Raw genomic sequence first — 27,330 nt, forward strand, 5'->3', positions numbered from 1 at the left:
CATGCTGGTCCACTGGTTTGTGGGCCACTGCTAAAACTGCATGAGTGCTCAACAAAATAAATATGTAATAAATAAACATCAAAATTAGCATTTTTCTAAGATCTACATTTTTTTCCAATTTGTTCTAATTGGTTATACATGACAGCAGAATGCATTTTGATTCATTGTACAAAAATGAAGCACCACTTTTATTTCTCTAGTTGTACATGATGTAGAGTTGTACCATTCCTGCAATCATACACATACCTAGGGTAATGTTGTTGGTTTCATTTCACCAGCTTTCCTTCCCCATTCCCACTTCCTTCCCCACCCTCCCTTTTGCCCAACCCAAAGTTCCTCTCTTCTTCCCATGCCCGCCCTTCCATTGTGGATCAGCATCCACTAATCAGAGAAAACATTTGGCCTTTGGTTTTTTGAAAGTTTTCTGGTGGAATCTTTTGGGTCTTCTAAATATAGAATCATGCCATCAGCAAATAGTGATAGTTTGAGTTCTTTACCTATTTGTATTCCTTTAATTTATTTCTTTTGCCTAATTTATTCTGGCTAGAGTTTCTTCTATGATAATGTTGAATAGTGGTGAAAGACGGCATCTTTGTCTTGTTTCAGTTTTTAGAGGGAATGCTTTCCATTTTTCTCCATTCAAAATTATGTTGGCCTTGTGTTTAACACATATAGCTTTTACAATTTTGAAGTATGTTCCTACTATCCCTAGTTTTTCTAGTGTTTTGAACTTCAAGAGGTGCTGTATTTTTTCAAATGCTTTTTCTGCATCTATTGAGATGATTATAAGATTCTTGTCTTGTATTATGTTTATTGATTTTCATATATTGAACCTACTTTGCATTCCTGTGATGCACCCCACTTGATTGTGGTGTACTATGTTTTTAATATGTTATTTATGTGATTTGCCAGAATTTTGTTGACAATTTTTGCATGGATATTCATCAGGGATATTGGTCTGAAGTTCTTTTTTCTTAATGAGTCTCTGTCCGCTTTTGGTATTACGGTGATATTAGCCTTATAGAATGAGGTCGGAAGTGTTCCCTCCTTTTCTATTTCATTGAATAATTTGAGGAGTATTGATATTATTTCTACTTTGAAAGTCTCGTAGAACTCAGCTGAGAATCCATCTGGTCCTGTGCTTTTCTTGGTTGGTAGGCTTTTGATGGTGTCTTCCATTTCATTACTCAAACTTAATCTGTTTAAATTGCATATGTCCTCCTGATTCAGTTTATGCAGATCATATGCCTCTAAAAAGTTGTCAGTGCCTTTCAGATTTTCTATTATACTGGAGTAAAAATTTTGAAAATAATTTCTAATTATCTTTATTTCAATAGTGTCTGTCATCATGTTTTTGTTTTCATCACAAATTTCAGTAATTTTTTTCTTTTTTCTGTTAGGGTGGACAATGGTTTACCAATTTTATTTATTTTTTTTAAAAAACATCTTTTTGTTTCGTAAATTTTTAAAAATTATTTCTTTTCTTTCAATTTTATTAATTTTGGCCCTGATTTTAACTATTTCCTGTCTTGTACTACTTTGGTGCTGATTTGTTTTTCTTTTTCTAGGGCTTTGAGATGTAATGTCAGGTCATTTATTTTGTTCACTTTTTATTCTTTTCATGAATTAGCTTGATGCAACAAATTTTCGTCTTACTACAGCCTTCATAGTGTTCCTCAGATTTTGATATATTATATTGGAATTCTCATTTACCTCTGAAAACTTTTTACCTCCTCCCTGATGTCTTCTGTTATTCATTCATCATTGAATAGCATTATTTAGTCTCCAGGTGTTGGAGTACCTTCTATTTTTTATTTTATCATTGATTTCTAATTTCATTCCATTATGGTCTGATAGAATGCAGGGTAGTATATTTATATTTTTGTATTTGCTGAAACTTACTTTGTGATGTAACATATAATCTATTTTAGAAAGGGATCAATGTGCTGCTGAAAAAAAATATATTTGTTCATTGATGGATGAAATATTCCATATGTCTGTTAAGTCTAAATTATTGATTGTATTATTGAGTTCTGTAGTTTTTGTTTGTTTGTTTTTTGTTTGTTTCAAATGTCAAGAGAGGTGTGTTTAAGTCACCCAGTATTATTGTGTGTGATGTACTTGGTTCTTCTTTTAAAAAAAAATATTTATTTTTTAGTTGTAGTTGGACACAATACCTTTATTTTATTTATTTATTTATATGTGGTGCTGAGGATCGAACCCAAGACCTCACAAGTACTAGGCAAGCACTTTACCACTGAGCCACAACCCCAGCCCCCGTGTATTTGGTTCTTGAAATTGAGAAGTGTTCATTTGATATACACTCATGCTACATTGTTTGGGGCATAGATATTTATAATTCTTATGTCTTGTTGATGTATGATTCCCTTTAGCAGTATGAAATGTCCTTCTTTATCCCTTCTGATTAACTTTGGTTTGTAGTCCATTTTATTTGATATGAGAATGGAAACCCCTGCTTGTTTACACAATCTATGTGAGTGATATTTTTTTCCCCATCCTTTCACCTTCAGGCTCTGGATGTCTTTTATTATGAGTCTCCTCAATGCAGTATTTTGTTGTTGTGTAATCCAATCTGCCAGTCTGTGTCTTTTAATTGATGAGCTTAGGCCACTAACAATCAGGGTTATTATTGAAATATGGTTTGTATTTGCAGTGATTTTGGTTTATTTTTTGTTTTTAACTTGACTTGGTTTCTCCTTTTATTGGGTTTTTCTTTAGTGTTGTTCCTCCCTTTGTTGATTTTCATTGGTGGTTGTATTTTCTTCTCATGAAATATTTTACTGAGAATGTTCTGTAGTGCAGTCTTTCTTCATGTAAATTCTATTGAATTTTGTTTGTCATGGAAGTTTTTTTTTTAAGAGAGAGAGAGAGAATTTTAATATTTATTTTTTAGTTTTCGGCACACACAACATCTTTGTTTGTGGTGCTGAGGATCGAACCCGGGCCGCATGCATGCCAGGCAAGCGCACCACCGCCTGAGCCACATCCCCAGCCCTGTCATGAAAGTTTTTAATTCATCATCAAATCTGAAGCTTAATTTGCTGGATATAAGATTCTTGGTTGGCATCCATTTTCTTTCAGAGCTTGGTATATGTTGTTCCAGGATCTTCTAGCTTTGAGGGTCTGGATTGAAAAGTCTGCTGACATCTCTATTGGTTTTCTCATATGTATAATCTGACACTTTTCTCTTCTGGCTTTTAAAATTCTATCCTTATTCTGTACGCTAGGCATTTTCATTGCAATGTGACTTGGTGTGGATCTCTTTTAATTTTGTACATTTGGTATCCTGGAAGCCTCTTGTATTTTCCAATTTATTCTTCATGTATGGTAAATTTTCTGATATTATTTCATTGAAGACATTGTGCATTCATTTGGTTTGTATCACTGAGTCTTCCTCTGTCCCAATAATTTTTAGATTTTGTCTTTTTTTTATTTAGTTTATTTTAATTAAGTATATATGACAGTAGAATGCATTTTGATTCATTGTACACAATTGAAGCACAACTTTTTATTTCTCTGGTTGTATACGATGTAATGTCACACCATATGTTCAGTCATCCATGTATCTAGGGTAATGATATCATCTCATACCACCATCTTTCCTGCCCCCCATTAGATTTGGTCTTTTCATGTTGTCCCATGATTCCTGGAGGTTCTATTCATGGTTTCTTACTATCTTCACTGTGTAGTCAACTTTATTTTCAAAGTTTATTTTATTTATTTTGTCTTCATTGCCTGAGATTCTGCCTTCCAAGTGATATAATCTGTTGATGATGCTTTCTATTAATTTTTTTACTTCCTTCCTTTTACCAATTTTTGATTTTTTTTCCTTCAGAATCTCAATCTTGTTCTTGAAGTAATCTTTTTTAAAAATCTTTATTTTATTTATTTTTTATGTGGTGCTGAGAATTGAACCCAGTGCCTCACACATGCGAGGCAAGTGCCCAAACATTGAGCTTACATTCCTAGCCCTTGAAGTAATCTTTTGCTCTTATCTCTTTGTTGGAGTGATCAATTGTTTCTGTATTTGTTCTCTTATATCATACTTTGCTTTGCAGATCATTTTAATTATGTACGTTTTGAACTCCTTCTCTGACATGTCACCTACAGTGCTGTCAATATAGTCCATTATTGTAGCATCTTGGTTTGTTTGGGGCACTTTCTTTCCTTATTTTTTCTTGGTGTCCATGTGCCATCCTCTCCAGCAGTGCGAATCAAAGGTATTATACATTCTATCCTATAATCTTGTGGTGTACCTGCAGGTTACCAATACCTTTCCTTTAAGGGGGAGATAAATATTTACGCCACCCAATTCAAACAATATGCAGCTTTAAACCAAATAACTCCTATTTGGACAATTATAGTTTTGTTGTAATAAACAGAAATGTATTTGATTAATATTTACAATATAAATCATAGGTTTGCATAAGAGTCTACAGATTTTTTAATATTTATTGTTTAGTTTTCGGTGGACACAACATCTTTATTTTATTTGTATGTGGTGCTGAGGATCGAACCCAGCACCACGTACATGCCAGGTGAGCGCGCTACCACTTGAGCCACATTCCCAGCCCTTAATCTATAGTTTTTAATGGTGGACAAAGAGAGCAGGGGGTGTAGGATGTGAGGTTTATGAGGTAGGAGTGAGATTACAGAGGTATTAGATCATACGAAGAGTAAAAGAGGAATCATGAGAAGTAGGCTAACAGGGATACCTTTCTTGCAATCAAGCCTGCAGCATCCTTGGTGATAGTGTACCAGGTCCTCGCAGTTGTCTCCAGATAAAAACAGCCATGTTCCTAGTTGGTGGCAGTAGAAGCATCTAATCTGTTGATATGTTGGTGTTAGGCTTCCAGGCCCTACCTGGTGTCCTAAGTTGGAAGCTGCCCCAAGTAAAGATGGTGGTTGTGTTGGTGGAGGTGTCCCAAGATGGAGGTGACCACTTTCAGAGATGGGGCTGAGAGGGCAAGCCATGCTGTGGAATTGGGAAACCTGTTCAGAGATGCAAAGCCGTGGTGTACAGTGCTGCAGTGGGCTGCTACCTCCAGGCCCAAGGTGGAGGACAATATGTGTGGAGGGGCTTTTGAGAGGCCTGCAGTGTCCCAAGATGGAAGTGGGTTAGGGGAGCCATTCATTGGGAGATGGGATACTGCAGCAAGTTGCTCTCCTCTGTGTGGGTGCAGTTGTTCGTAAGATTTCCATCTTGAAGCCACTATCATGTTTGCTTTCCTAACCAAATGAAAATTTAATGGTTACTTTAGCAAATCTTGGGGGCCATAAGGAAGTGTGGACTATGTTTGCCTGAGATAGGAATTTGGAATACAAAGAAGATATGCTGAGTCTCAAAGTAGAAGGCTCATAAATCACTACAGTATAGGAAATGCCAAAAAAAAAAAAAAAAAAAATGACATTAAAAACAAGCAACTCCTAAACAATCCAGAATTCTTGGTAGGCCAGAATTCTGGCTCACAAAATACTAACCTGATAACCAGTCTATAAGAAACCCATGGAAAAACTAGTGTAAAATCATGTATTTCTGCTCCAACTGTACCTTTGATCCAGCCCCACCCCACCATGTCCCACTATGAATAACACACCAAAACAGTGGTTTGCTCTATCTCCCTTGAAGATGTTTCACATTTTCCTTAAATGTGTACCCGCTCTCCTAAATAGATATGACCATATCTCTGATTGACAAATGCTGGAAGTCTGTTCTGCCATGCACACTAAAGTTCCCACTTTTTCCTAGTTGATCTCCCTCTCTCCCTCTCTCTCCCTCCCTCCCTCTCTCCCTCTCTCCCTCTCTCTCCCTCCCTCCCTCCTTCCCCCTTTTCTTTCTTTCTCCCTCCCTTTCAGGCATCTCCATTATATTACCTCATATAGCAAGATTTAGATTTTTAACACTAGAATTGTGGGGGTTTTTAATAGTTTGGGGTCTGACATCACATATATCAACAGGGGGAGAAAACCAGCAGCTATGGGAATTAAAAAAAAAAAAAAAACCTGGCAAGGGACCAGATTTGATGGCACATGCCTGTAAGTTCAAGTATTTGGAAGGCTAATTATGACTAATTTCAAGTTTGAGGACAGTCTTGACATCTTAGCAAAACACTGCCTCGAAATTGAAAAATAAAAATGGCTGGATAGAGAAATGAATAAATAAATAAATGATAAGGTTGAGCCTCATCTTGGAGAAAGACCTGAATCTCTAAACTACAAGAATAACCCATGGGAAATAATTAAAGATTTTCAGAAGGAGAATGATATTTTGGACATAATTACAAAATCACTCACACAATTAAAAAAAAAAAAAATTACATAAACCAAAAAGCTGATGCACAACAAAAGAAAAAGCCCAGAGGGGAGAGAAAGAGTATAAAAGAGTATAAAACTGGAGCAAATCTAGTCATTCTATGCAAGACTTATACACAAGTTATGTCAAGAACTTAAAAATCTTTACACCATAAACAATACAATTCAAAAGGGGGCAAAGCATCTAAGTAGACAGGTCTCAAAAGAAGAAATGCAAAGTTTCAGTAAATATACAGAAAAAATGCTCTATATAATTAGCCTTCAGGGAAATGCCAATCAAAAATATAATTAGTTATCATCTCATCCCCATTAGAATGAATAATTTGAAAAAGTAGCAGTGTGATATGGAGAAAAATGAACTCTCATGCACCTTTGTGTGCATATAAATTAGTGCAGCCAGTGACTCAGATTATTGCTCTGGAGTCGAATGATCCCTAGCATTGTGGTAAAAGCACAGATCAATCTGAGGGCACCTTCACTTAAGTATATTTGCCTAGCTGAGTTAAATGAAAACATCCTGGGTCTGACAGACATAACTGGTACTCTTTGAGGGTGGAGAGTGAGGCACATTCTTGTCCTCTGAGTCACCTAGAGGGTGATATGTACACACTCAACCACCCTCAGTCCCTGTGGAGTCCCAGTCATCTGAGGTGCCATCGTAGACTTGGCTCAATATTCTGTTGAGTCCTTCTTGGGATCAGTGCCTTGAATGTGTAAATGGCCAACTTGGTCCCCCTCCTGCTCTGCGGAGGGTCACAGACCCTCTTTCATCACCTTCTCTTTCCCTGCCAAGTGGTATTGACCAATTGTCCCCAGAGACCCTGGTTATCTTATTGCTGGGGTCACAAGAATGTGGAGGGACAGGTGGGCACAAATCTATTCTGAGAGTTCAGCATGGACAGTAGGCCAATCTCCATTTGGTCCACAAGGGGGAAAGGGGGAATGGGGATAGTAGAGCTTGCGTAGACTAGAGCAGAGGCCTAGGGGAGCTCTGCTATTCTTTCCCCCACTGAAGTACATTATGATTCCTTAAGTTATATAGCCATTGTGAATAGAACTACTGTATGTAATTGCATGCTATTATCAAGATATGTGTTTTCAAGGCAGTTGTTTTTATTTTTAGGATCATGTGGTGACACTATGTGTAACACTGGGAGGGAAAAACAAGGCCAGCTTTTTTATAGTGAATTGTATGCACTCCTCCAGCAATGCATGAGAGTGCCTGTGGCTGCTCATCCTCCTCATGGTGGATATTGCTCTTAAGAAAAGACCATAGCAGCTTAGTAGGTGTGCAGTGCATCTCTCACGGTTTTAGTTTGTGCTTTTCTCATGACAGGTGATGCTAAACATCATTTTTACCTCTTTGTTGTCTTGTATCTTTTCTGTGAGTTGTCTATTCAGATTTGTACCCACTGAGTTATGACTGAGTTTCCTATTATATGTTGGACACAAGTTTATTTAGACACATACTTTCCAAATGTTTTACCCAGTCTTTGACTTGTCTTTTAATTTTCTTCATATGATTATTTTTCAGAGAGTAGTTTTTATAAAGTCCACATTTCATTTTTTGTTTTATAAATTTATTTGGGGGCTGTATTTAAAACCTTATCATGAAACATGGTCATGCACATCTAGAATTTACTGTTTGATATTTCAAATATAAATCTATGTATGGAGTATTTTGACAGGTTCTGGAACCCAGATGTATATATTCTTGAAGTTTACCCTTTTGAAGTCAGTGCTAGCTATTCTAGGTTTAGAAACATCTTGTTTTTGGGAATTTTACTGGGACTGCAGTGAATCTGCAAATCAGTTTTCAGGTAATTTAATCATAACTATATTGAGATCTGAATATTGTATTTCAAGATTCTCTGAAAGTATGTAATTTAATATTTACATGTGCAAGTACTTCAATTGTGGAGCATATTTTAAATTTTTAAAGTTTTCATATTGCAGCTTTTAAATTCCACTGTTTTCTATTCATTATTTCTGACAAATAGGAAATCAGAGGAATTTTGCATGCACTTTACTTCTTGCCACCTCCATCCATTTGACCCAGACATATGATGGTGGATTCTGTTTCTTTTTGATCTCAAAAATCATGACCCAGAATTATCAGACTTATGGATTACAGAGCTTCAGTGTGACTGGCACCATGGGCACAGGGGCAGCTCTGAAGAATTGTACCCAATGTTATATGATGTCCCTGGAGGCCAGCAGGTGGTGCTTGGAGCAATGTTCTCTTGACTATGGTGGAACATCTGCTTTAGGAAACTTGTGTTCTCTGTTCTCTGTAAGCTTCCTTCTCCTTAGGAGCCACCCAGGGAGATTCCATGGCCTGGGAATTCCTAGAGGCAATGTCTACACTGATGATCAGAACTCCCTTTTCTTCAGGACGCACCTGGAAGTTGCCACAACTTGGGATGCCTGGGAGCTTTAAGGTAAGGAGCAGAGCTTTATTCTCCTTAGTACCTATCCATGGAGACACCACAGTGGATTCAGGATGACTGAGGTCTATGTGAGGAAACAATTAGGAAAATCTTACTGAGTACTGCCCAGCATGTGGAGGAAGAAGTTCTTCCACATTCTTTACTTTCTCAGGTTGCCGCAGTCTGGCTGGGCACAAATGCCGCAGTCTGGCTGGGCACACAATCACGAGCCACCACACAGCTTGTAGATTCAAACAGCAACTCTTTATTCCCGAACTCACACCAGCCGTCTACAAACACGTTCTGGGGAAATCCATGTTCTCTGCCCAAATCCACATCCACTGGGTTTCTATATCCCAAAAAATACTGTCTGAATCCCGTGAGAACTCAAGGGGAACTCAGGCAGCAGGATACGCCCTATTCCCAGCAGAAATAATCTTAAACCTTAAACCTGGAACCTAAACCGGGAATGCCCTAAACCCGATTATCTTAAACCTGGAACACCCTAATCCGCCTTGGTCCTTGAGCAAGGTCACCTACATTCAATGTCACTGCAACATGGGGTACGCTGGCAAGGAAATTGTCATACCTACTTGGCTAATGGCTCCCAGCATCTCCCCCCTTCTGATTAATTAAACAACAAGCAATGTGGCTTAAGGACCGTGCCTGGTAGGTTGTCCAATTCAACATATGGTTCTTACCCGTCATCGGAAAACTGACCTTTAGGCGTCAGCCTCCTGTCTTAGGTTGATACCACTGCAATTGAATCATACCCGTCACTGACTACTGGTCCAGCATACAGCCATACTTGTGGATAGGTCTATGCACCAGTGGAGGGGTGAGGTTCTTTGCCTCACCTCTGTTGGCCCCCAAATTTGGCCTTGGTGCCAGTGGGGGAGTGAGGTTAATGTGGCTTAAGGACCATGCCTGGTAGGTTGTCCAATTCAACATATGGTTCTTACCCGTCATCGGAAAACTGACCTTTAGGCGTCAGCCTCCTGTCTTAGGTTGATACCACTGCAATTGGATCATACCCGTCACTGACTACCGGTCCAGCATAAGCCATTGGCCCCCAAATTTTAGACCATCACTAGCAGAAGGGAGGAGGATACAGAAATGCCACGACACCAAGCCAATTGACGGCTCCTTGGGAAAAATTGCATCACTGGTGACACCATCAGCAAAGATATGTCAGCACTACCACAATTAACATGGGGTGCGCTGGCAAGGAAATAAAAATTGCATCACTGGTGACACCATCAGCAAAGATATGCCAGCATTACCACAATTCGCTGCACCAAACGATAGTTACATATTCCAGGCAAGTTCTGCAAGCAGTTCAAAGAGGAGGAATCTATCAATATGTCCATTTCCTCCCAAAATCCGTTTCCTCCCAAAGTAAGTTGACTCCTTGATTGAGCATTACTTGTTGAGTTATATTCACTGATGCATCAGTTTATACAGCTTACTGTGATAGCTATCATAGAAGCTGTAGTTTGGTTTTATCTTTGTCTTCACCGGCACTGGGATGAAGATAGAAATTTTGGCAATGATGCTAAAAAGACATTATCCTGAAAAGAATTATTAAATATAATGAAAAGGAAAGGTGAAAGTAAACAAACAGACCTGTTAACCTACTTTAAAAACAATCCTTAACAGCTTTTTACCTAATTTAAATTAAACCATTTAAATCACGTGAATAAAAAATAATAATAATAATAATTCAGATCCATTTTTTCATGAGCGCTCCTCATATAAGAAATATGGACATACGCACATATAGACATACAACACAAAACACACATGTGCACACAAATGTACAACACATAAGAAAATAGTAAAGGCCTTGTAGCTTTACCTAGGTGAAATCTCCATTGCAATGTTTAAAAACTCCACAGTCAAAAAATAAAACTGATCAGAAAAACATTAACCTAGGTTTGTATGAGCTCAAAAAATAAAAATAGAACCTTATGATGTGGAAAAATGCAATAATAAAATAGCTATTGAAAAAAGCATCCTGGTTAATCACTGTCGCAGATGTAAGATTGGCCAAGCTGGAGTTCTGGATATCAGCTGTTATGGATTTGAGTCAAATCATCTTCTTTTCCATCTGTAGAAATTGTTTTAGTTAATCTCTCTGGAATCCAAATTGGCTGCTGTTCTCCCTGTGGAAAAACACAAACAGAGCCCCGACTCCAGACAATCACTGGGTCAGGACCTTTCCATTGTCCTGTTAGAATATCTTTCCAAAGTACTTTAGGCTTATGTACATTTTTTGGATACATATGCCTTTCCGCAGCACTAAGTCCTGATGAATCCAAATTTAAAAAGTTTAGAGTAAAAAGCGTTATTTTAAGTTTATCTTTGGGGGATATATACTCCCTTCCAATTCCCTCTTTTTGCTTTAATAAGTATGTTTTAATAGTTTGATGAGCTCTTTCAACTATGCCTTGTCCCTGTGGATTGTATGGGATTCCTGTCATATGAGTAATACCAAATGATGAGGAAAATTGTTTAAAAGAGGTAGAGGTATAGCCAGGACCATTATCGGTTTTTAACTGTTTAGGAACGCCCACAGTGGCAAAATTTTGTAAGCAATGAGCTATAACATCTTTAGTTTTTTCTCCGGCATGAAGGGAGCCCATCAAAAATCCAGAAGAAGTATCAACTGTAACGTGTAAATATTTTAATTTTCCAAATTCTGGCAAGTGTGTGACATCCATCTGCCAAATATGGTTAGGTATCAGTCCTCTAGGATTGACTCCAAGATTAATTTGTGGTAAAAATGTCACACAATTTTGACATTGTTTTATTATATGTCTGGCTTGTTCCTTAGTTATTTTAAAATGCTTTTGTAAAGTATTAGCATTAACATGAAACCTTGTATGAAAATTTGTAGCTTCTTCAAATGTAGAGAAAATATGTATGTCATGTGTAGTTTTATCTGCTAAATCATTGCCTAAACTAAGGGCTCCAGGCAATCCTGTATGTGCCCTAATATGTCCTATAAAGAATGGATCTTTTCTGTCCCAGATTAGACTTTGTATAGTGGAAAACAAAGAGAAAACAGTAGAAGAAGGGGAAATCCTACCAGCATCTTCAAGAGATACTATAGCATTAACTACATACTGACTATCAGAAAATAAATTAAATACAGAATCTTTAAACATCAAAAAAGCTTGTTAAACTGCATTAAGCTCTACCTTTTGAGCTGATTGTTTGGGTACTAAAAATGTAAAAGTTTGATCAGGGGTAACTACTGCTGCTGTACCATTATTTGACCCATCAGTGAATATATTTGGAGCATTCATGATAGGTGTTTTTCTTGTCATTTTAGGAAAAACTACAGGATGCTTAGACCAAAAAGACAACAAAGGATTAGATGGTAAATGATTATCAAATGAAACATTAGATTTACACATGATTATTGCCCAAGTATTTAACTCATTAGCTAACTCATCAATTTGATCCATAGTATATGGAGTAATAATTTTATTGGGAGAAATTCCAAACACTCCCTTCGCTGCTTTTATTCCTTTGAGTATTAATTGTCCTACAGCCTCAGGATACCTATTAAGAATAGTGTTAGGAGAATAAGATAAATGTATCCACAATAATGGACCTTCTTGCCAAAATACTCCTGTAGGAATATTTTTTGTTGGTAGTACAATAAATAATAAAGGCAAACTTATATGAATTCTATCCAAATGCATATTTTCCATATATGTTTCAATAATTTTTAATGCCTTTCTTGCTTTAGGAGTTAACATGCGGGGTGAATTTGGATCTGATGGACCTTTTAGAATATCAAATAAAGGTCCCAACTCTCCTGTTGGTATACCTAGATAAGGCCTTATCCAATTTATGTCTCCCAATAACTTTTGAAAGTCGTTAAGTGATTTGAGTTGATCTACTCGTATTTGAATTTTTGGTGGACAGACCATGGTTGAGGATAATAGAACTCCTAAATAATTAATTGGAAAATTTAATTGTACTTTATCTATTGCTATCTCTAGATTATAATTTTTTAATAAGTTTGTAAGTGTGGCATAACATTCCAGCAATATGTTTTTATCTTTATGTGCCAATAATACATCATCCATATAGTGAAATATTTGTAGTTCAGGATTTTGATTTCTAAGTGGCTGGATTGCTTTGTTAACATATATTTGACACATAGTTGGACTGTTAGCCATCCCTTGAGGGAGTACTTTCCATTCATATCTCTGATCAGGACCTTCATGATTTAATGCAGGGATAGTAAATGCAAAACGTGAACTATCCTCGGGATGAATTGGAATTGAAAAAGAACAATCTTTAATATCTATAGCTAAAACATGCCAGGCTTTTGGCAAAGCAGACAATTGAGGAATCCCTGATTGAGCAGGTCCCATAATAACCATCTCATTATTAATGGCTCTTAAATCTTGCAATAATCTCCATTTACCAGATTTCTTTTTGATGACAAAAATGGGAGTATTATGGGGAGATATGGAAGGTTGTATATGTCTTTCCGCTAATTGTTGTTTGACCAGATCATGGGCTACTTGTGTCTTTTCTTTAGTCAGGGGCCACTGAGGAACCCACACTGGTCTTTCTGATTTCCAAGTAATTTTGATTGTCTCAGTGGCCCTTTCTGAAAATCCAACCCATGTCTGTCTGTTCCTTGATCTATTTGTATTGGTGCTGCTATACCTTGCTCTTGTTTTCCTAATCTTTTTTCTTTCCTAAAGCCTTGTCTAGCCCTAGTAGTGGGCGCATTAGGATTGATGTTATTTGTTAACGTCAAACCTAATTGATCTAGGACATCTCGTCCCCATAAATTTATAGGAAGATGATCCAATACATATGGCTATATAGTTCCTTCACATCCTTCAGGATCCTTCCAATCTAATATCATAGAACTTCTATGGGGATTAGTCGCCACTCCTAGGCCTTGAAGTGTTTGAGTGGCTTGTTGTAATGGCCAATGTTTTGGCCATTCTTGACGAGATATGATGCTAAGGTCAGCTCCTGTGTCCAGTAGCCCATTAAACTCATGACCTTGAATATTTAGTTTTAGCATTGGGCGAGAATCTAAATTTAAAGACAACATAGCCCAATCTACACCTGTGGAGCCTAATCCCCTGGAACCTCTTTCTACACTATGACTAGGAAATTTATTATGTAGGCTGGGTATTATTAACAACTGTGCTATTCTGTCTCCAGGTGAAATTACTGATATACCTCTTGGAGAACTAGCTATAATTTTTATTTCACCTACATAATCGGGATCAATTACCCCAGGACTTATCATAAGTCCTTTTAACGTAGATGAACTATGTCCCAATAATAAGCCTACTGTTCCTTGGGGAAGAGGTCCTTTTACTCCTGTGGGAATGATTTGAACTCCCATCTCTGGAGTTAATACTGCTCTGGCAGAGGCGCAGATGTCCAACCCTGTGCTCCCTCGGGTTTGTCTGATGAGGGATTTAAAGGACAATGTGTCCTGGGCACTACCCTGATGGTGTTGCTGGGTTCCTCCACTGCCCCGTAGATTTGTGGTTGTGGGCCCCGGGGCATTGGGCCCCCCTGTCCATTTTTTGGCAATGGAGCCTGATGCCTTTCTCCACGATATCATGGATAAATACCTGGTCTTTGTCCGTTTTTTGATAAGGGCGTACCCTCTATGGTGGTTTGAGAACGGCATTCATTAGCCCAATGTCTCCCTCTACGGCATCGTGGGCAAATACCCGGTATTCTATTCCTTTGATACCTACTTTTGTTAAACCCTCCTCCTATGGGGCAATTCCTTTTAAAATGTCCTGTTTGTTCACAATCATAGCATGTTTTTGGCCTGGCATCTAAAGCCTGTTGTACTGCAGCTGCCAAGACTTGCCCTTGTTCATTAATATCTCTACATAATTTAATATATGTGTTTAAATCTTCATGTCTCCATGGTCTAATAACCTCTCTGCAGCAACGATTTGCTTGGTCATAAGCCAGTTGTTTTATTAATGGCATTGCTTGTTCTGTATCCCCAAAAATTTTGGCAGCCGTTTGAATTAGCCTATCTACAAAGTCAGCGTAAGGTTCATTAGCTCTCTGTATTACCTTAGATAGCTGACCTTGTAAATCTCCATGTCCTTGTAAAGTCTTCCATGCCCTAACTGCGTCTGAAGCAATTTGTGCATATATAGCAGGATCATATTCAATTTGTTGCCGTTGACCCTCATAAGGTCCTTTTCCTAACAACATATCTAGATTTCTTTGAGGGTAACTGGCTGCTGCATTTCGCCTAGCTGTCTCCATGCAAAATTCCTCATTGGCAACCTTCCATAACAAATATTGTCCTCCATTTAGAACAGATTTACACATGCTAGCCCAATCTACTGGCGTCATGTCCAAGTTAGTAATGGACTCGACCATGCTTACCGTGAAGGGAGCTTGGGGACCATAGGTTGTTACAGCCTCCTTTAACTGCTTCACTGTTTTAAAATCTAAAGCATGGTGAATTCGCTGCCCTCCTGCCTGTTTTAGTACAGGGCATGCTAATCTTTGAGGTCCTGTCTCAGGATCCTATTTATCAACTACGGGGTTTGAGGGCCACTCAGCTGTCTCCATCGGTGGGGCTGTTGGTTGAATTATGCCCTCTTGTGATAAAACGGAGTTAGTAACAGCCTCCTGTTGTGGCCTTTTTCCTAACAAACCCTTTTCCTTTAAATTTTCTTCCTCTGTCTGACTAGCTCGAGAGACCTTCTCTTTTGCTTGATCTAAAATGTCTTTCTCCATGGTCTGAACCTCTAACAATTTACTTAACATCTTTTCGGTTTGTTTTTTACTAATTTCTAATCTACTATAAAGATAACACAACCCAATAAGATAACACAAAACAAAACCGAAACTGAATGAAACAAAAACGGAATAAAAAATCGTTGTATCAATTTTCTCTTCCTCAGGGCCGACAAACTTCAAACCTTTAGTCAACCATTTTTTCCAGTTTGCCTAAGAAATTTCTAGGGATAGGCAGCTTGAAACAAAAACAAGATAAATCAAAACAATAACACATTGTTTTTTGAATTGGTCACCCATTCTTTCGCTCTTCCTCAGGGGCGAGCAATTTCACTTACCTCCAAGCTTCAGAAGTTCCCCGTACGGGCCACCAAATGCCGCAGTCTGGCTGGGCACAAATGCCGCAGTCTGGCTGGGCACACAATCACGAGCCACCACACAGCTTGTAGATTCAAACAGCAACGCTTTATTCCCGAACTCACACCAGCCTTCTACAAACACGTTCTGGGGAAATCCATGTTCTCTGCCCAAATCCACATCCACTGGGCTTCTATATCCCAAAAAATACTGTCTGAATCCCGTGAGAACTCAAGGGGAACTCAGGCAGCAGGATACGCCCTATTCCCAGCAGGAATAATCTTAAACCTTAAACCTGGAACCTAAACCGGGAACGCCCTAAACCCGATTATCTTAAACCTGGAACACCCTAATCCGCCTTGGTCCTTGAGCAAGGTCACCTACATTCAATGTCACTGCAACATGGGGTACGCTGGCAAGGAAATTGTCATACCTACTTGGCTAATGGCTCCCAGCATCAGGTAATATTTTAGCAGCACTAATTTCACAGAAGTATTCCTTACTGAGACTTTGGCTGCTCATCATCATAGCATGTCACTGTGTTATGTGTGGATTGGATGTATTTCTGGAGACAAATACAAGGACACATAAAGGAGAAGTAGATGCCCCCTCAAGATGGTACAGGGAGGGCCCAGTGTCTGGAGTCTCACTGGAGCCTGAAGGGAAGGGCTAAGGGGAAGTTTACCTCATTGCATGCTCTTATTTATGTTTTGATGACTCATTTGTCTTATAGTGTTAAAGTATTTGAGAAATATTGAGAGATTAATGTGTTAAAATTCAAAATAACTTTAAGTTTAAATATTATATTTGTGTCTGTTAAAATAAGAATCAAGCAGGTGGGCTATAACTCTGTGGTAATGTTGTGTCTATTATGTGTAAGGATCTGGCTTCAATCCCAGGTACTACGAAAAGAAGCAAAACAAAGAAAGAAGCAAAACACAGACTTGGAAATTCAACAGCATAAATTAACTACTTTTGTTAATAAGTAGGAGGCAAGGAAAAAAGACTGAATATGTAGTAATCAAATACAATGGGTGCTCCTACTTTGAACATAAATTGTTTGTGCCTAACTACAAAATTATTTAAAATATCTGGAATAATCAGTATATTAATTGGGTATATCCTATTAAGGAATTATTCATGAGTATTTTCAATTATAGCTGTATTAAAGAATTCTTTCCATTACATGACTACAGTTTTTATTTTTTATTTGTTTTAGAAGGAACAGTGCTGGGGCTTCCTGGGTGAGTCTCTTCACAGTGGAGTGGACCTTTTGACAAGTTCTGGGGCCACCATGAAGGTGGCTGTGTGGGCAGTCTCTAGGCTACAGTACATATAATCTTCAGGGTATCAGGGTCAGTATGTGCCCTGCAGCTCCTATGGACCCTCAGGAAGGGTTGGATGGGGAAAATGCTGGGTTATGTTACCTAGAACTTTCAGGGGCTCATAGCTCCCAGGAGCCTACGTCATGAAAACTGCACAGGTGGAACAACCACTACTCAGAATTCATGAGGTTACTGGGCAGTTATGTGGCTTCAGTTTCCAGAGCACTCTGTGGAGAGTTCTTGACTGGGCAGGCAGTCCTTGGGATACACTACCCCAAATCCTCATGTACCATGGCAAGCACATGGCTTGAATCTCCCAGGAGCCACCCTGGTGAGTGCTGGGTAGCAGAATGATGGACTGCACTGCCCAGAGTTCTCAGGTGTGGCTGGTAAGAATGAGACAGAAAGCTCCCAAGAGGTTCTGAGATGAGGGCTGCAAAGCTTATGAGGGTCGTCACTACCCAGATCCTTTAGAACCTGCAGTTACCAGAGCACTCTGCAGTGAGGGCAGCATGGGCCAAATCTAAGACTGCACTATCTATAACCCTGGGGGACATGCAGCTTGTAGAGACCTATGCACTGAGGGATGTAAGGGCAGAGGACAAACTATGCTACTTGTAACCCTTGGGTGTCTACAGTACCCAGGAGCCTATGGGGCAAGGGCTACAAGTACCAGACTTCAAAGCTCAAATTCCTTGGGGATGCCTGTACCCTATAAACCTGTAATTTGTGATACTACATCATGTACAACAATAAAAATGTAAACTTGTGCTGCAATGTGTACAATGAATCAAAATGCATTCTGCTGTCATAAAATAAATAAATTAATAAAAAAAAAAACCCTGTAACTCCCAGAAGTTTCTGTGGTCAGTGATGCACTGGTAGAGCACACCACTTAGTATCTTCAGGGTACTAGAAAAAACATGGGATATGCAGCTCTGTGGTCTTCCTGGCATGGCTGTGCAGGCAAATACTGGACAACATGATCCACAATCCTCAGGGGTTACAACGAAAAATGCATTTCAATACCCCACAATGCTCAGGGGCTATGGTTTCCATAACCTTCTGTGGTGAGTGGACAAATAACTGCACTGCATTACCCACAACCTTAAAGGGAAATTTAGCTCCATGAATCTTCTGCAGTGAGTGAGCAAAACAATGGACTACACTACTCAACATTCTGGGGGCTATATCTTCTAGGGTCCTCTGCTATGAAACTCAGGACTGTGTTAACAACAAACCTTAGTACCGACAGTTCCCATGAGCCTTTATGGTGAGGACTGTAGGGCAGAGAATTTAACTGCACTATTAAGTATCCCTGGGGTGAGGTGCTGCCCAGGTGGGTGTGCAGCCTGCAACTCCCAGAGGCCCCCACAGTAATGGCATGTATGCTGAAAGTCAGACTACATTACTCATTAACCCTGGTGAATTTGAAGCCTGCAGTACCCAGACAGCCTGCAGTGAGGTTTGCAGTACCAAGGTAGATATGTGGCCTGCAGTTCTCATGGTCCTTCCAGCAGGTGCATGCAGAAAAAACACTGGAGTACTTTACTCATAGTAATCAGAGGACTGCTGTTCCTAGGACCCTCAGTGGTGAGGGCTACTGGATTGAGAAGTGAATTGCACTGCCCAGAATTCTTGGATGTGTCCAAGTACCTTGTAGCCTGCAGCACACCACAGTGAGGATGTGCAGGCAATCTCTGGGAGTTTCCACTTCCTATTGGATAGCTGCATGTGTGAGCTTCGACTTGCACTACCAGACTCCTCTCTGGTAGCCAGGAAGTCTTGTGGTATGTATATTTTGGGAGCCTTGATGGTGAGGTCCTCTTAGTTTGTATGGAATGCACTACCCATTATAATCAGTGGAATGCAGCTCTCCCAGAGAGCACTGAGGCCTTTATTGACACGAACTACACTACCAAGAATTCCTGGGAATCTGAAGATTCAGGGAGCCATTATAGTGTGGTCTGCATCAACATACCATCAGACTACATTTTCCAGAGTCCCTAGAAATGCCTGTGTGACTGGAGCCAGTATTTCAACAACCCCCTGCACTATGGATCTGTTATAGAATACTGGACTATACTGTCCAGAATCATGGGAGTATGTGCTATGGCAGCCCCCATTGTCTTCTGTAGTGATGGCTCTGTGGGTCTCTGTTCATCCATCTCTCCTTCTCCCTTGTGCCTCTCTGGGCCTGTGAGGAGGCATCCCTGTCTCCATCTCCCACTCAATCCCTCTCTGGCCTTGACTCTTTCTCTCTCTCTCTCTCTCTCTCTCTCTCTCTCTCTCTCTCTCTCTCTCTCTCATTCTCTATCTCTCTCTCACACACACACACAGAGACACACACTCACCCCTCTACACCCACCCCACCCCAGCCAACTCACTCTGGGCTGCAAGTCACCAGGTCCATGGGAGCCTCGAGACTGGGCGGTCACAGGTTGTCTCATCTCCCATCTAACTTCCCATGGATGTAAGAGAGTATTCACACATCACCCTTGAAGTGCACGCACGACTTCAGGCTGTGTGCTCAGCAGAGGCTGAGAGAAGGCCGAGGAGGCCACAGGGTCTTAGGAGTCTGCGCTGAGAGCCAAGCAAGAGAGCAGATGGCAAAAGAGGGCAGGCGCTCCTGAAAGAGGAGGAAGCAGCCTTCAGAGCAGGCAAGCGGTTCGGGGCCAGGGGGTTGCCATGGAGGACCAGGTGCCAAGAGGAGTTGAAGCCCGGCCGGTGGGGACAGGGAAGCAGAGGCCCCTTGGTCGCGGCGACCGGTCCACCTGCAGAGGACAGGACAAGACGCAGGGCCTGACGACCCGGTGGGCGCGTGTCCCCGCAACCACTGCTCCCCTCCCTCCCCCCTCTCCCCCCTGCAATGCTTGCAGGGGAGGGGGCTTTCCGTCTGGTGAGGCCGCCGGATAAGCTCCCACAGGGGTTTGAATCAGGGTGCTTCTCCCACAGTCGGTCCTTTCCTGGACACTGGACAGAGGGGTCTGTGCCCTTCCTCAGGGCGGTGCTGTGCGCGTGCTGGTCGTTGACTGGTACCAACAAGGCGCAGAGCCCTCCGACCTTGGCACTGGGTCCGAAGGGGGTGACTGCGGTGGCTTTGCAGGGTGGGCCCGAAACTCAGGGCGACGCACGACCCCAGCGGCGCACTTCTGAGCCTGGCCGGGCGACTGATTGACTGGGAGCCAGCGGGCCGCTGCCCCCCGGCCACCCTCTGCCCGGTTTTCCGTGAGTCCGTGAGTGTGTTCCTCCCTCCTGCCCTCCCTGTGCGTGGCTCCACGCGCCAGGCACGCGCAGGGGACGTGTGTGGCCGGTGGCTGGCCATTGCCCAGTCGGACTGCATTTCCGCCTGGGGCGTTGGGCCTCTGTCAGGGTCCCTGGAGTTTCCCACAGGGGTGCCCGCATGCCTCTCCGCCCCTGGCTCTCTGAGCTCCGGGCTAGGCTAGGCTAGGTTCGTGCGCGTGGGACACTGAAATGGCCAGGGCTTCTGGGTTCTCCGCCTGGCGAAAGTCGGGGTGGGCGTGGCGGTGGGGGGCCGGGGGTCCGTGGGGGGCGGTTGGGTCCCGGGAGGCCTGGGCCTTGGCGAGGAGCAGCGGAGGAGGCCAGGCCTCGCCAGGCCTCGCCCAGCCTGGGCGGGGCCGGGCGTGCCCTGTGGGCGCTTGGTGGGGCTCGCGGTAGGTGGAGCCAGGTGGAGAGGGGCGGTGTTGGAGGCGGGACTCAGCCAGTCCCAGTCTCCCAGGACCCCTGGGCCGCTGCCTGGTGGAGTCAGGTGGGAGCCTGAGAGCCCCCAGCCTTGAGTTGATTTGGGCTGGGCTGCGATCTTGTGGGGCGGGCGAGGGAGGCCCCCTGGGACCACCCCCTCCGATTTCCCACCTCCACCCCCCTCCCCTCCCCTGGACTGAAGGGTGGAACCCGGACCAGGCTCTTGAGGCGCCCCAGGGCGGCCCTCACCGTCTAAGGACATACCACCCTGAACGCGCCCGATCCCGTCTGATCTCGGAAGCTAAGCAGGGTCGGGCCTGGTTAGTACTCGGATGGGAGACCGCCTGGGAATACCGGGTGCTGTAGGCTTTTGCGCCCCCTTCCCACACACACTTTTAACTTGCGTGGCCCCGAGAGACAGGCCGTGACCCCCGGGCCCTCGTGCAGGGCGCAGGTGCATCCCTGGGCTGCCGGTCGCTGTCCCTTCAGGCCTGCGGCTGGCCTCCCGACGACCAGCGCCCAGCGCCTGCAGCAAAGCCCACAGGCCTGGCTCTCCCCAGGGACGCTGGGACACTCAGTCCATGAGACTCCGCTGAGCCGAGCCAGGTCCAGGCCACGACCCTCCCTGTGCACCCTGACCGACCCCCCCACCCCTCGGCCTGGAGGATGGGGTGTGGGGGGGTGGCGACACCCGCCTTCCCCAGAACACGGGGCCCACCCGCGGGGCCCGCTCCCTCACCCGTTCCTGCCACACAAGCAGAACCTTGCCACCCAGATCCTGGGAGTGGGAGAGTCCATCGAGCGTCTCTGGGTCCTTCTCTCTTTGCACCACCTCCGCAAGGTCCCTCCTGTGTCTACCTCCTTCCCCACCGCCTTCCTCCGTGAGGGTCTCCCTGAGTCTATCTCTCTGCCTGTCTCTCCCTTTCACTGTCATCGGAGCACCAGATGTCTCCGTGGGTCTCTGTTCATCCATCTCTCCTTCTCTCTTGTGCCTCTCTTGGCCTGTGAGGAGGCATCCCTGTCTCCATCTCCCACTCAATCCCTCTCTGGCCTTGACTCTTTTCTCTCGCGCTCTCTCTCTCTCTCTCTCTCTCTCTCTCTCTCTCTCTCTCTCTGTCTCTCTCTCATTCTCTATCTCTCTCTCTCACACACACACACAGAGACACACACTCACCCCTCTACACCCACCCCACCCCAGCCAACTCACTCTGGGCTGCAAGTCACCAGGTCCATGGGAGCCTCGAGACTGGGCGGTCACAGGTTGTCTCATCTCCCATCTAACTTCCCATGGATGTAAGAGAGTATTCACACATCACCCTTGAAGTGCACGCACGACTTCAGGCTGTGTGCTCAGCAGAGGCTGAGAGAAGGCCGAGGAGGCCACAGGGTCTTAGGAGTCTGCGCTGAGAGCCAAGCAAGAGAGCAGATGGCAAAAGAGGGCAGGCGCTCCTGAAAGAGGAGGAAGCAGCCTTCAGAGCAGGCAAGCGGTTCGGGGCCAGGGGGTTGCCATGGAGGACCAGGTGCCAAGAGGAGTTGAAGCCCGGCCGGTGGGGACAGGGAAGCAGAGGCCCCTTGGTCGCGGCGACCGGTCCACCTGCAGAGGACAGGACAAGACGCAGGGCCTGACGACCCGGTGGGCGCGTGTCCCCGCAACCACTGCTCCCCTCCCTCCCCCCTCTCCCCCCTGCAATGCTTGCAGGGGAGGGGGCTTTCCGTCTGGTGAGGCCGCCGGATAAGCTCCCACAGGGGTTTGAATCAGGGTGCTTCTCCCACAGTCGGTCCTTTCCTGGACACTGGACAGAGGGGTCTGTGCCCTTCCTCAGGGCGGTGCTGTGCGCGTGCTGGTCGTTGACTGGTACCAACAAGGCGCAGAGCCCTCCGACCTTGGCACTGGGTCCGAAGGGGGTGACTGCGGTGGCTTTGCAGGGTGGGCCCGAAACTCAGGGCGACGCACGACCCCAGCGGCGCACTTCTGAGCCTGGCCGGGCGACTGATTGACTGGGAGCCAGCGGGCCGCTGCCCCCCGGCCACCCTCTGCCCGGTTTTCCGTGAGTCCGTGAGTGTGTTCCTCCCTCCTGCCCTCCCTGTGCGTGGCTCCACGCGCCAGGCACGCGCAGGGGACGTGTGTGGCCGGTGGCTGGCCATTGCCCAGTCGGACTGCATTTCCGCATGGGGCGCTGGGCCTCTGTCAGGGTCCCTGGGCTTTCCCACAGGGGTGCCCGCATGCCTCTCCGCCCCTGGCTCTCTGGGCTCAGGGCTAGGCTAGGCTAGGTTCGTGCGCGTGGGACACTGAAATGGCCAGGGCTTCTGGGTTCTCCGCCTGGCGAAAGTCGGGGTGGGCGTGGCGGTGGGGGGCCGGGGTTCCGTGGGGGGCGGTTGGGTCCCGGGAGGCCTGGGCCTTGGCGAGGAGCGGTGGAGGAGGCCAGGCCACGCCAGGCCTCGCCCGGCCTGGGCGGGGCCGGGCGTGCCCTGTGGGCGCTTGGTGGGGCTCGCGGTAGGTGGAGCCAGGTGGAGAGGGGCGGTGTTGGAGGCGGGACTCAGCCAGTCCCAGTCTCCCAGGACCCCTGGGCCGCTGCCTGGTGGAGTCAGGTCGGAGCTTGAGAGCCCCCAGCCTTGAGTTGATTTGGGCTGGGCTGCGATCTTGTGGGGCGGGCGAGGGAGGCCCCCTGGGACCACCCCCTCCGATTTCCCACCTCCACCCCCCTCCCCTCCCCTGGACTGAAGGGTGGAACCCGGACCAGGCTCTTGAGGCGCCCCAGGGCGGCCCTCACCGTCTAAGGACATACCACCCTGAACGCGCCCGATCCCGTCTGATCTCGGAAGCTAAGCAGGGTCGGGCCTGGTTAGTACTCGGATGGGAGACCGCCTGGGAATACCGGGTGCTGTAGGCTTTTGCGCCCCCTTCCCACACACACTTTTAACTTGCGTGGCCCCGAGAGACAGGCCGTGACCCCCGGGCCCTCGTGCAGGGCGCAGGTGCATCCCTGGGCTGCCGGTCGCTGTCCCTTCAGGCCTGCGGCTGGCCTCCCGACGACCAGCGCCCAGCGCCTGCAGCAAAGCCCACAGGCCTGGCTCTCCCCAGGGACGCTGGGACACTCACTCCATGAGACTCCGCTGAGCCGAGCCAGGTCCAGGCCACGACCCTCCCTGTGCACCCTGACCGACCCCCCCACCCCTCGGCCTGGAGGATGGGGTGTGGGGGGGTGGCGACACCCGCCTTCCCCAGAACACGGGGCCCACCCGCGGGGCCCGCTCCCTCACCCGTTCCTGCCACACAAGCAGAACCTTGCCACCCAGATCCTGGGAGTGGGAGAGTCCATCGAGCGTCTCTGGGTCCTTCTCTCTTTGCACCACCTCCGCAAGGTCCCTCCTGTGTCTACCTCCTTCCCCACCGCCTTCCTCCGTGAGGGTCCCCCTGAGTCTATCTCTCTGCCTGTCTCTCCCTTTCACTGTCATCGGAGCACCAGATGTCTCCGTGGGTCTCTGTTCATCCATCTCTCCTTCTCTCTTGTGCCTCTCTTGGCCTGTGAGGAGGCATCCCTGTCTCCATCTCCCACTCAATCCCTCTCTGGCCTTGACTCTTTTCTCTCGCTCTCTCTCTCTCTCTCTCTCTCTCTCTCTCTCTCTCTCTCATTCTCTATCTCTCTCTCTCTCACACACACACAGAGACACACACTCACCCCTCTACACCCACCCCACCCCAGCCAACTCACTCTGGGCTGCAAGTCACCAGGTCCATGGGAGCCTCGAGACTGGGCGGTCACAGGTTGTCTCATCTCCCATCTAACTTCCCATGGATGTAAGAGAGTATTCACACATCACCCTTGAAGTGCACGCACGACTTCAGGCTGTGTGCTCAGCAGAGGCTGAGAGAAGGCCGAGGAGGCCACAGGGTCTTAGGAGTCTGCGCTGAGAGCCAAGCAAGAGAGCAGATGGCAAAAGAGGGCAGGCGCTCCTGAAAGAGGAGGAAGCAGCCTTCAGAGCAGGCAAGCGGTTCGGGGCCAGGGGGTTGCCATGGAGGACCAGGTGCCAAGAGGAGTTGAAGCCCGGCCGGTGGGGACAGGGAAGCAGAGGCCCCTTGGTCGCGGCGACCGGTCCACCTGCAGAGGACAGGACAAGACGCAGGGCCTGACGACCCGGTGGGCGCGTGTCCCCGCAACCACTGCTCCCCTCCCTCCCCCCTCTCCCCCCTGCAATGCTTGCAGGGGAGGGGGCTTTCCGTCTGGTGAGGCCGCCGGATAAGCTCCCACAGGGGTTTGAATCAGGGTGCTTCTCCCACAGTCGGTCCTTTCCTGGACACTGGACAGAGGGGTCTGTGCCCTTCCTCAGGGCGGTGCTGTGCGCGTGCTGGTCGTTGACTGGTACCAACAAGGCGCAGAGCCCTCCGACCTTGGCACTGGGTCCGAAGGGGGTGACTGCGGTGGCTTTGCAGAGTGGGCCCGAAACTCAGGGCGAGGCACGACCCCAGCGGCGCACTTCTGAGCCTGGCCGGGCGACTGATTGACTGGGAGCCAGCGGGCCGCTGCCCCCTGGCCACCCTCTGCCCGGTTTTCCGTGAGTCCGTGAGTGTGTTCCTCCCTCCTGCCCTCCCTGTGCGTGGCTCCACGCGCCAGGCACGCGCAGGAGACGTGTGTGGCCGGCGGCTGGCCATTGCCCAGTCGGACTGCATTTCCGCCTGGGGCGCTGGGCCTCTGTCAGGGTCCCTGGGGTTTCCGACGGGGGAGCACGCCTGCCTCTCCGCCCCTGGCTCTCTGGGCTCCAGGCTAGGCTAGGCTAGGTTGGCGTGCGCGCGTGGGACACTGAAACGTCCAGGGCTTCTGGGCTTCTCCGCCTGGCGAAAGTCGGGGTGGGCGTGGCGGTGGGGGGCCGGGGGTCCGTGGGGGGCGGTAGGGGTCGCGGGAGGCCTGGGCCTTGGCGAGGAGCGGTGGAGGAGGCCAGGCCACGCCAGGCGCCCTGTGGGCGCTTGGTGGGGCTGGCGGTAGGTGGAGCCAGGTGGAGAGGGGCGGTGTTGGAGGCGGGACTCAGCGAGTCCCAGTCTCCCAGGACCCCTGGGCCGCTGCCAGGTGGAGCCAGGTCGGAGCATGAGAGCCCCCAGCCTTGAGTTGAGTTGGGCTGGGCTGCGCTCTTGTGGGGCGGGCGAGGGAGGCCCCCTGGGACCACCCCCTCCGATTTCCCCCCTCCACCCCCCTCCCCTCCCCTGGACTGAAGGGTGGAACCCGGACCAGGCTCTTGAGGCGCCCCCGGGCGGCCCTCACCGTCTGCGGACATACTACCCTGAACGCGCCCGATCTCGTCTGATCTTGGAAGCTAAGCAGGGTCGGGCCTGGTTAGTACTTGGATGGGAGACCGCCTGGGAATACCGGGTGCTGTAGGCTTTTGCGCCCCCTTCCCACACACACTTTTAACCTGCGTGGCCCCGAGAGACAGGCCGTGACCCCCGGTCCCTCGGGCCAGGGCGCAGGCTCAGCCCTGGGCTGCCGGTCGCTGTCCCTTCAGGCCTGCGGCTGGCCTCCCGACGACCAGCGCCCAGCGCCTGCAGCAAAGCCCACAGGCCTGGCTCTCCCCAGGGACGCTAGGACACTCACTCCATGAGACCCCGCTGAGCCGAGCCAGGTCCAGGCCACGACCCTCCCTGTGCACCCTGACCGACCCCCCCACCCCTCGGCCTGGAGGATGGGGTGCGGGGGGGGGCGACACCCGCCTTCCCCAGAACACGTGGCCCACCCGCGGGGCCCGCTCCCTCACCCGTTCCTGCCACACAAGCAGAACCTTGCCACCCAGATCCTGGCAGTGGGAGAGTCCATCGAGCGTCTCTGGGTCCTTCTCTCTTTGCACCACCTCCGCAAGGTCCCTCCTGTGTCTACCTCCTTCCCCACCGCCTTCCTCCGTGAGGGTCCCCCTGAGTCTATCTCTCTGCCTGTCTCTCCCTTTCACTCTCATCGGAGCACCAGATGTCTCTGTGGGTCTCTGTGCATCCATCTCTCCTTCTCTCTTGTGCCTCTCTTGGCCTGTGAGGAGGCATCCCTGTCTCCATCTCCCACTCAATCCCTCTCTGGCCTTGCCTCTCCTCTCTCTCTCGCTCTCTCTCTCTCTCTCTCTCTCTCTCTCTCTCTCTCTCTCTCATTCTCTATCTCTCTCTCTCACACACACACACACAGAGACACACACTCACCCCTCTACCCCCACCCCACCCCAGCCAACTCACTCTGGGCTGCAAGTCACCAGGTCCATGGTAGCCTCGAGACTGGGCAGTCACAGGTTCTCTCATGTCCCATCTAACTTCCCATGGATGTAAGAGTGTATTCACACATCACCCTTGAAGTGCACGCACGACTTCAGGGTGTGTGCTCAGCAGAGGCTGAGAGAAGGCCGAGGAGGCCACAGGGTCTTAGGAGTCTGCGCTGAGAGCCAAG

The 27,330-nt window shown here is 46.8% G+C and overlaps 1 protein-coding gene and 3 non-coding genes across 4 annotated transcripts in view; all 4 read left to right on the forward strand.

The window, feature by feature from the left end:
• LOC124099519 (zinc finger protein 519) overlaps window positions 1–17,080 on the forward strand; it is a 55,280-nt gene extending 38,200 nt beyond the window's left edge. The window contains exons 3-4 of the mRNA XM_058582950.1: window positions 8,647–8,774; window positions 12,523–17,080. Coding sequence (XP_058438933.1) covers window positions 8,647–8,774; window positions 12,523–12,657 — 263 coding nt within the window. The 3' untranslated portion in view covers window positions 12,658–17,080. The remainder of the gene's footprint in view (window positions 1–8,646; window positions 8,775–12,522) is intronic.
• Window positions 17,081–21,167: 4,087 nt separating this feature from the next.
• On the forward strand, window positions 21,168–21,286 carry LOC124099634 (5S ribosomal RNA). Its single transcript, XR_006854029.1, has one exon. It is a non-coding gene; the product is annotated as a 5S ribosomal RNA (ribosomal RNA).
• A 2,403-nt stretch (window positions 21,287–23,689) lies between these two features.
• LOC124099640 (5S ribosomal RNA) lies at window positions 23,690–23,808 on the forward strand. Its single transcript, XR_006854031.1, has one exon. It is a non-coding gene; the product is annotated as a 5S ribosomal RNA (ribosomal RNA).
• Window positions 23,809–26,173: 2,365 nt separating this feature from the next.
• LOC124099580 (5S ribosomal RNA) lies at window positions 26,174–26,292 on the forward strand. The gene has a single exon (XR_006854000.1). It is a non-coding gene; the product is annotated as a 5S ribosomal RNA (ribosomal RNA).
• The last annotated feature ends 1,038 nt before the right edge of the window (window positions 26,293–27,330 follow it).

This window comes from Marmota monax, unplaced genomic scaffold (assembly GCF_021218885.2).
Source record: "Marmota monax isolate L192 unplaced genomic scaffold, Marmota_monax_Labrador192_F-V1.1 WCK01_AAM20220418_F8-fsc00596, whole genome shotgun sequence".
Lineage (NCBI taxonomy): Eukaryota > Metazoa > Chordata > Mammalia > Rodentia > Sciuridae > Marmota > Marmota monax.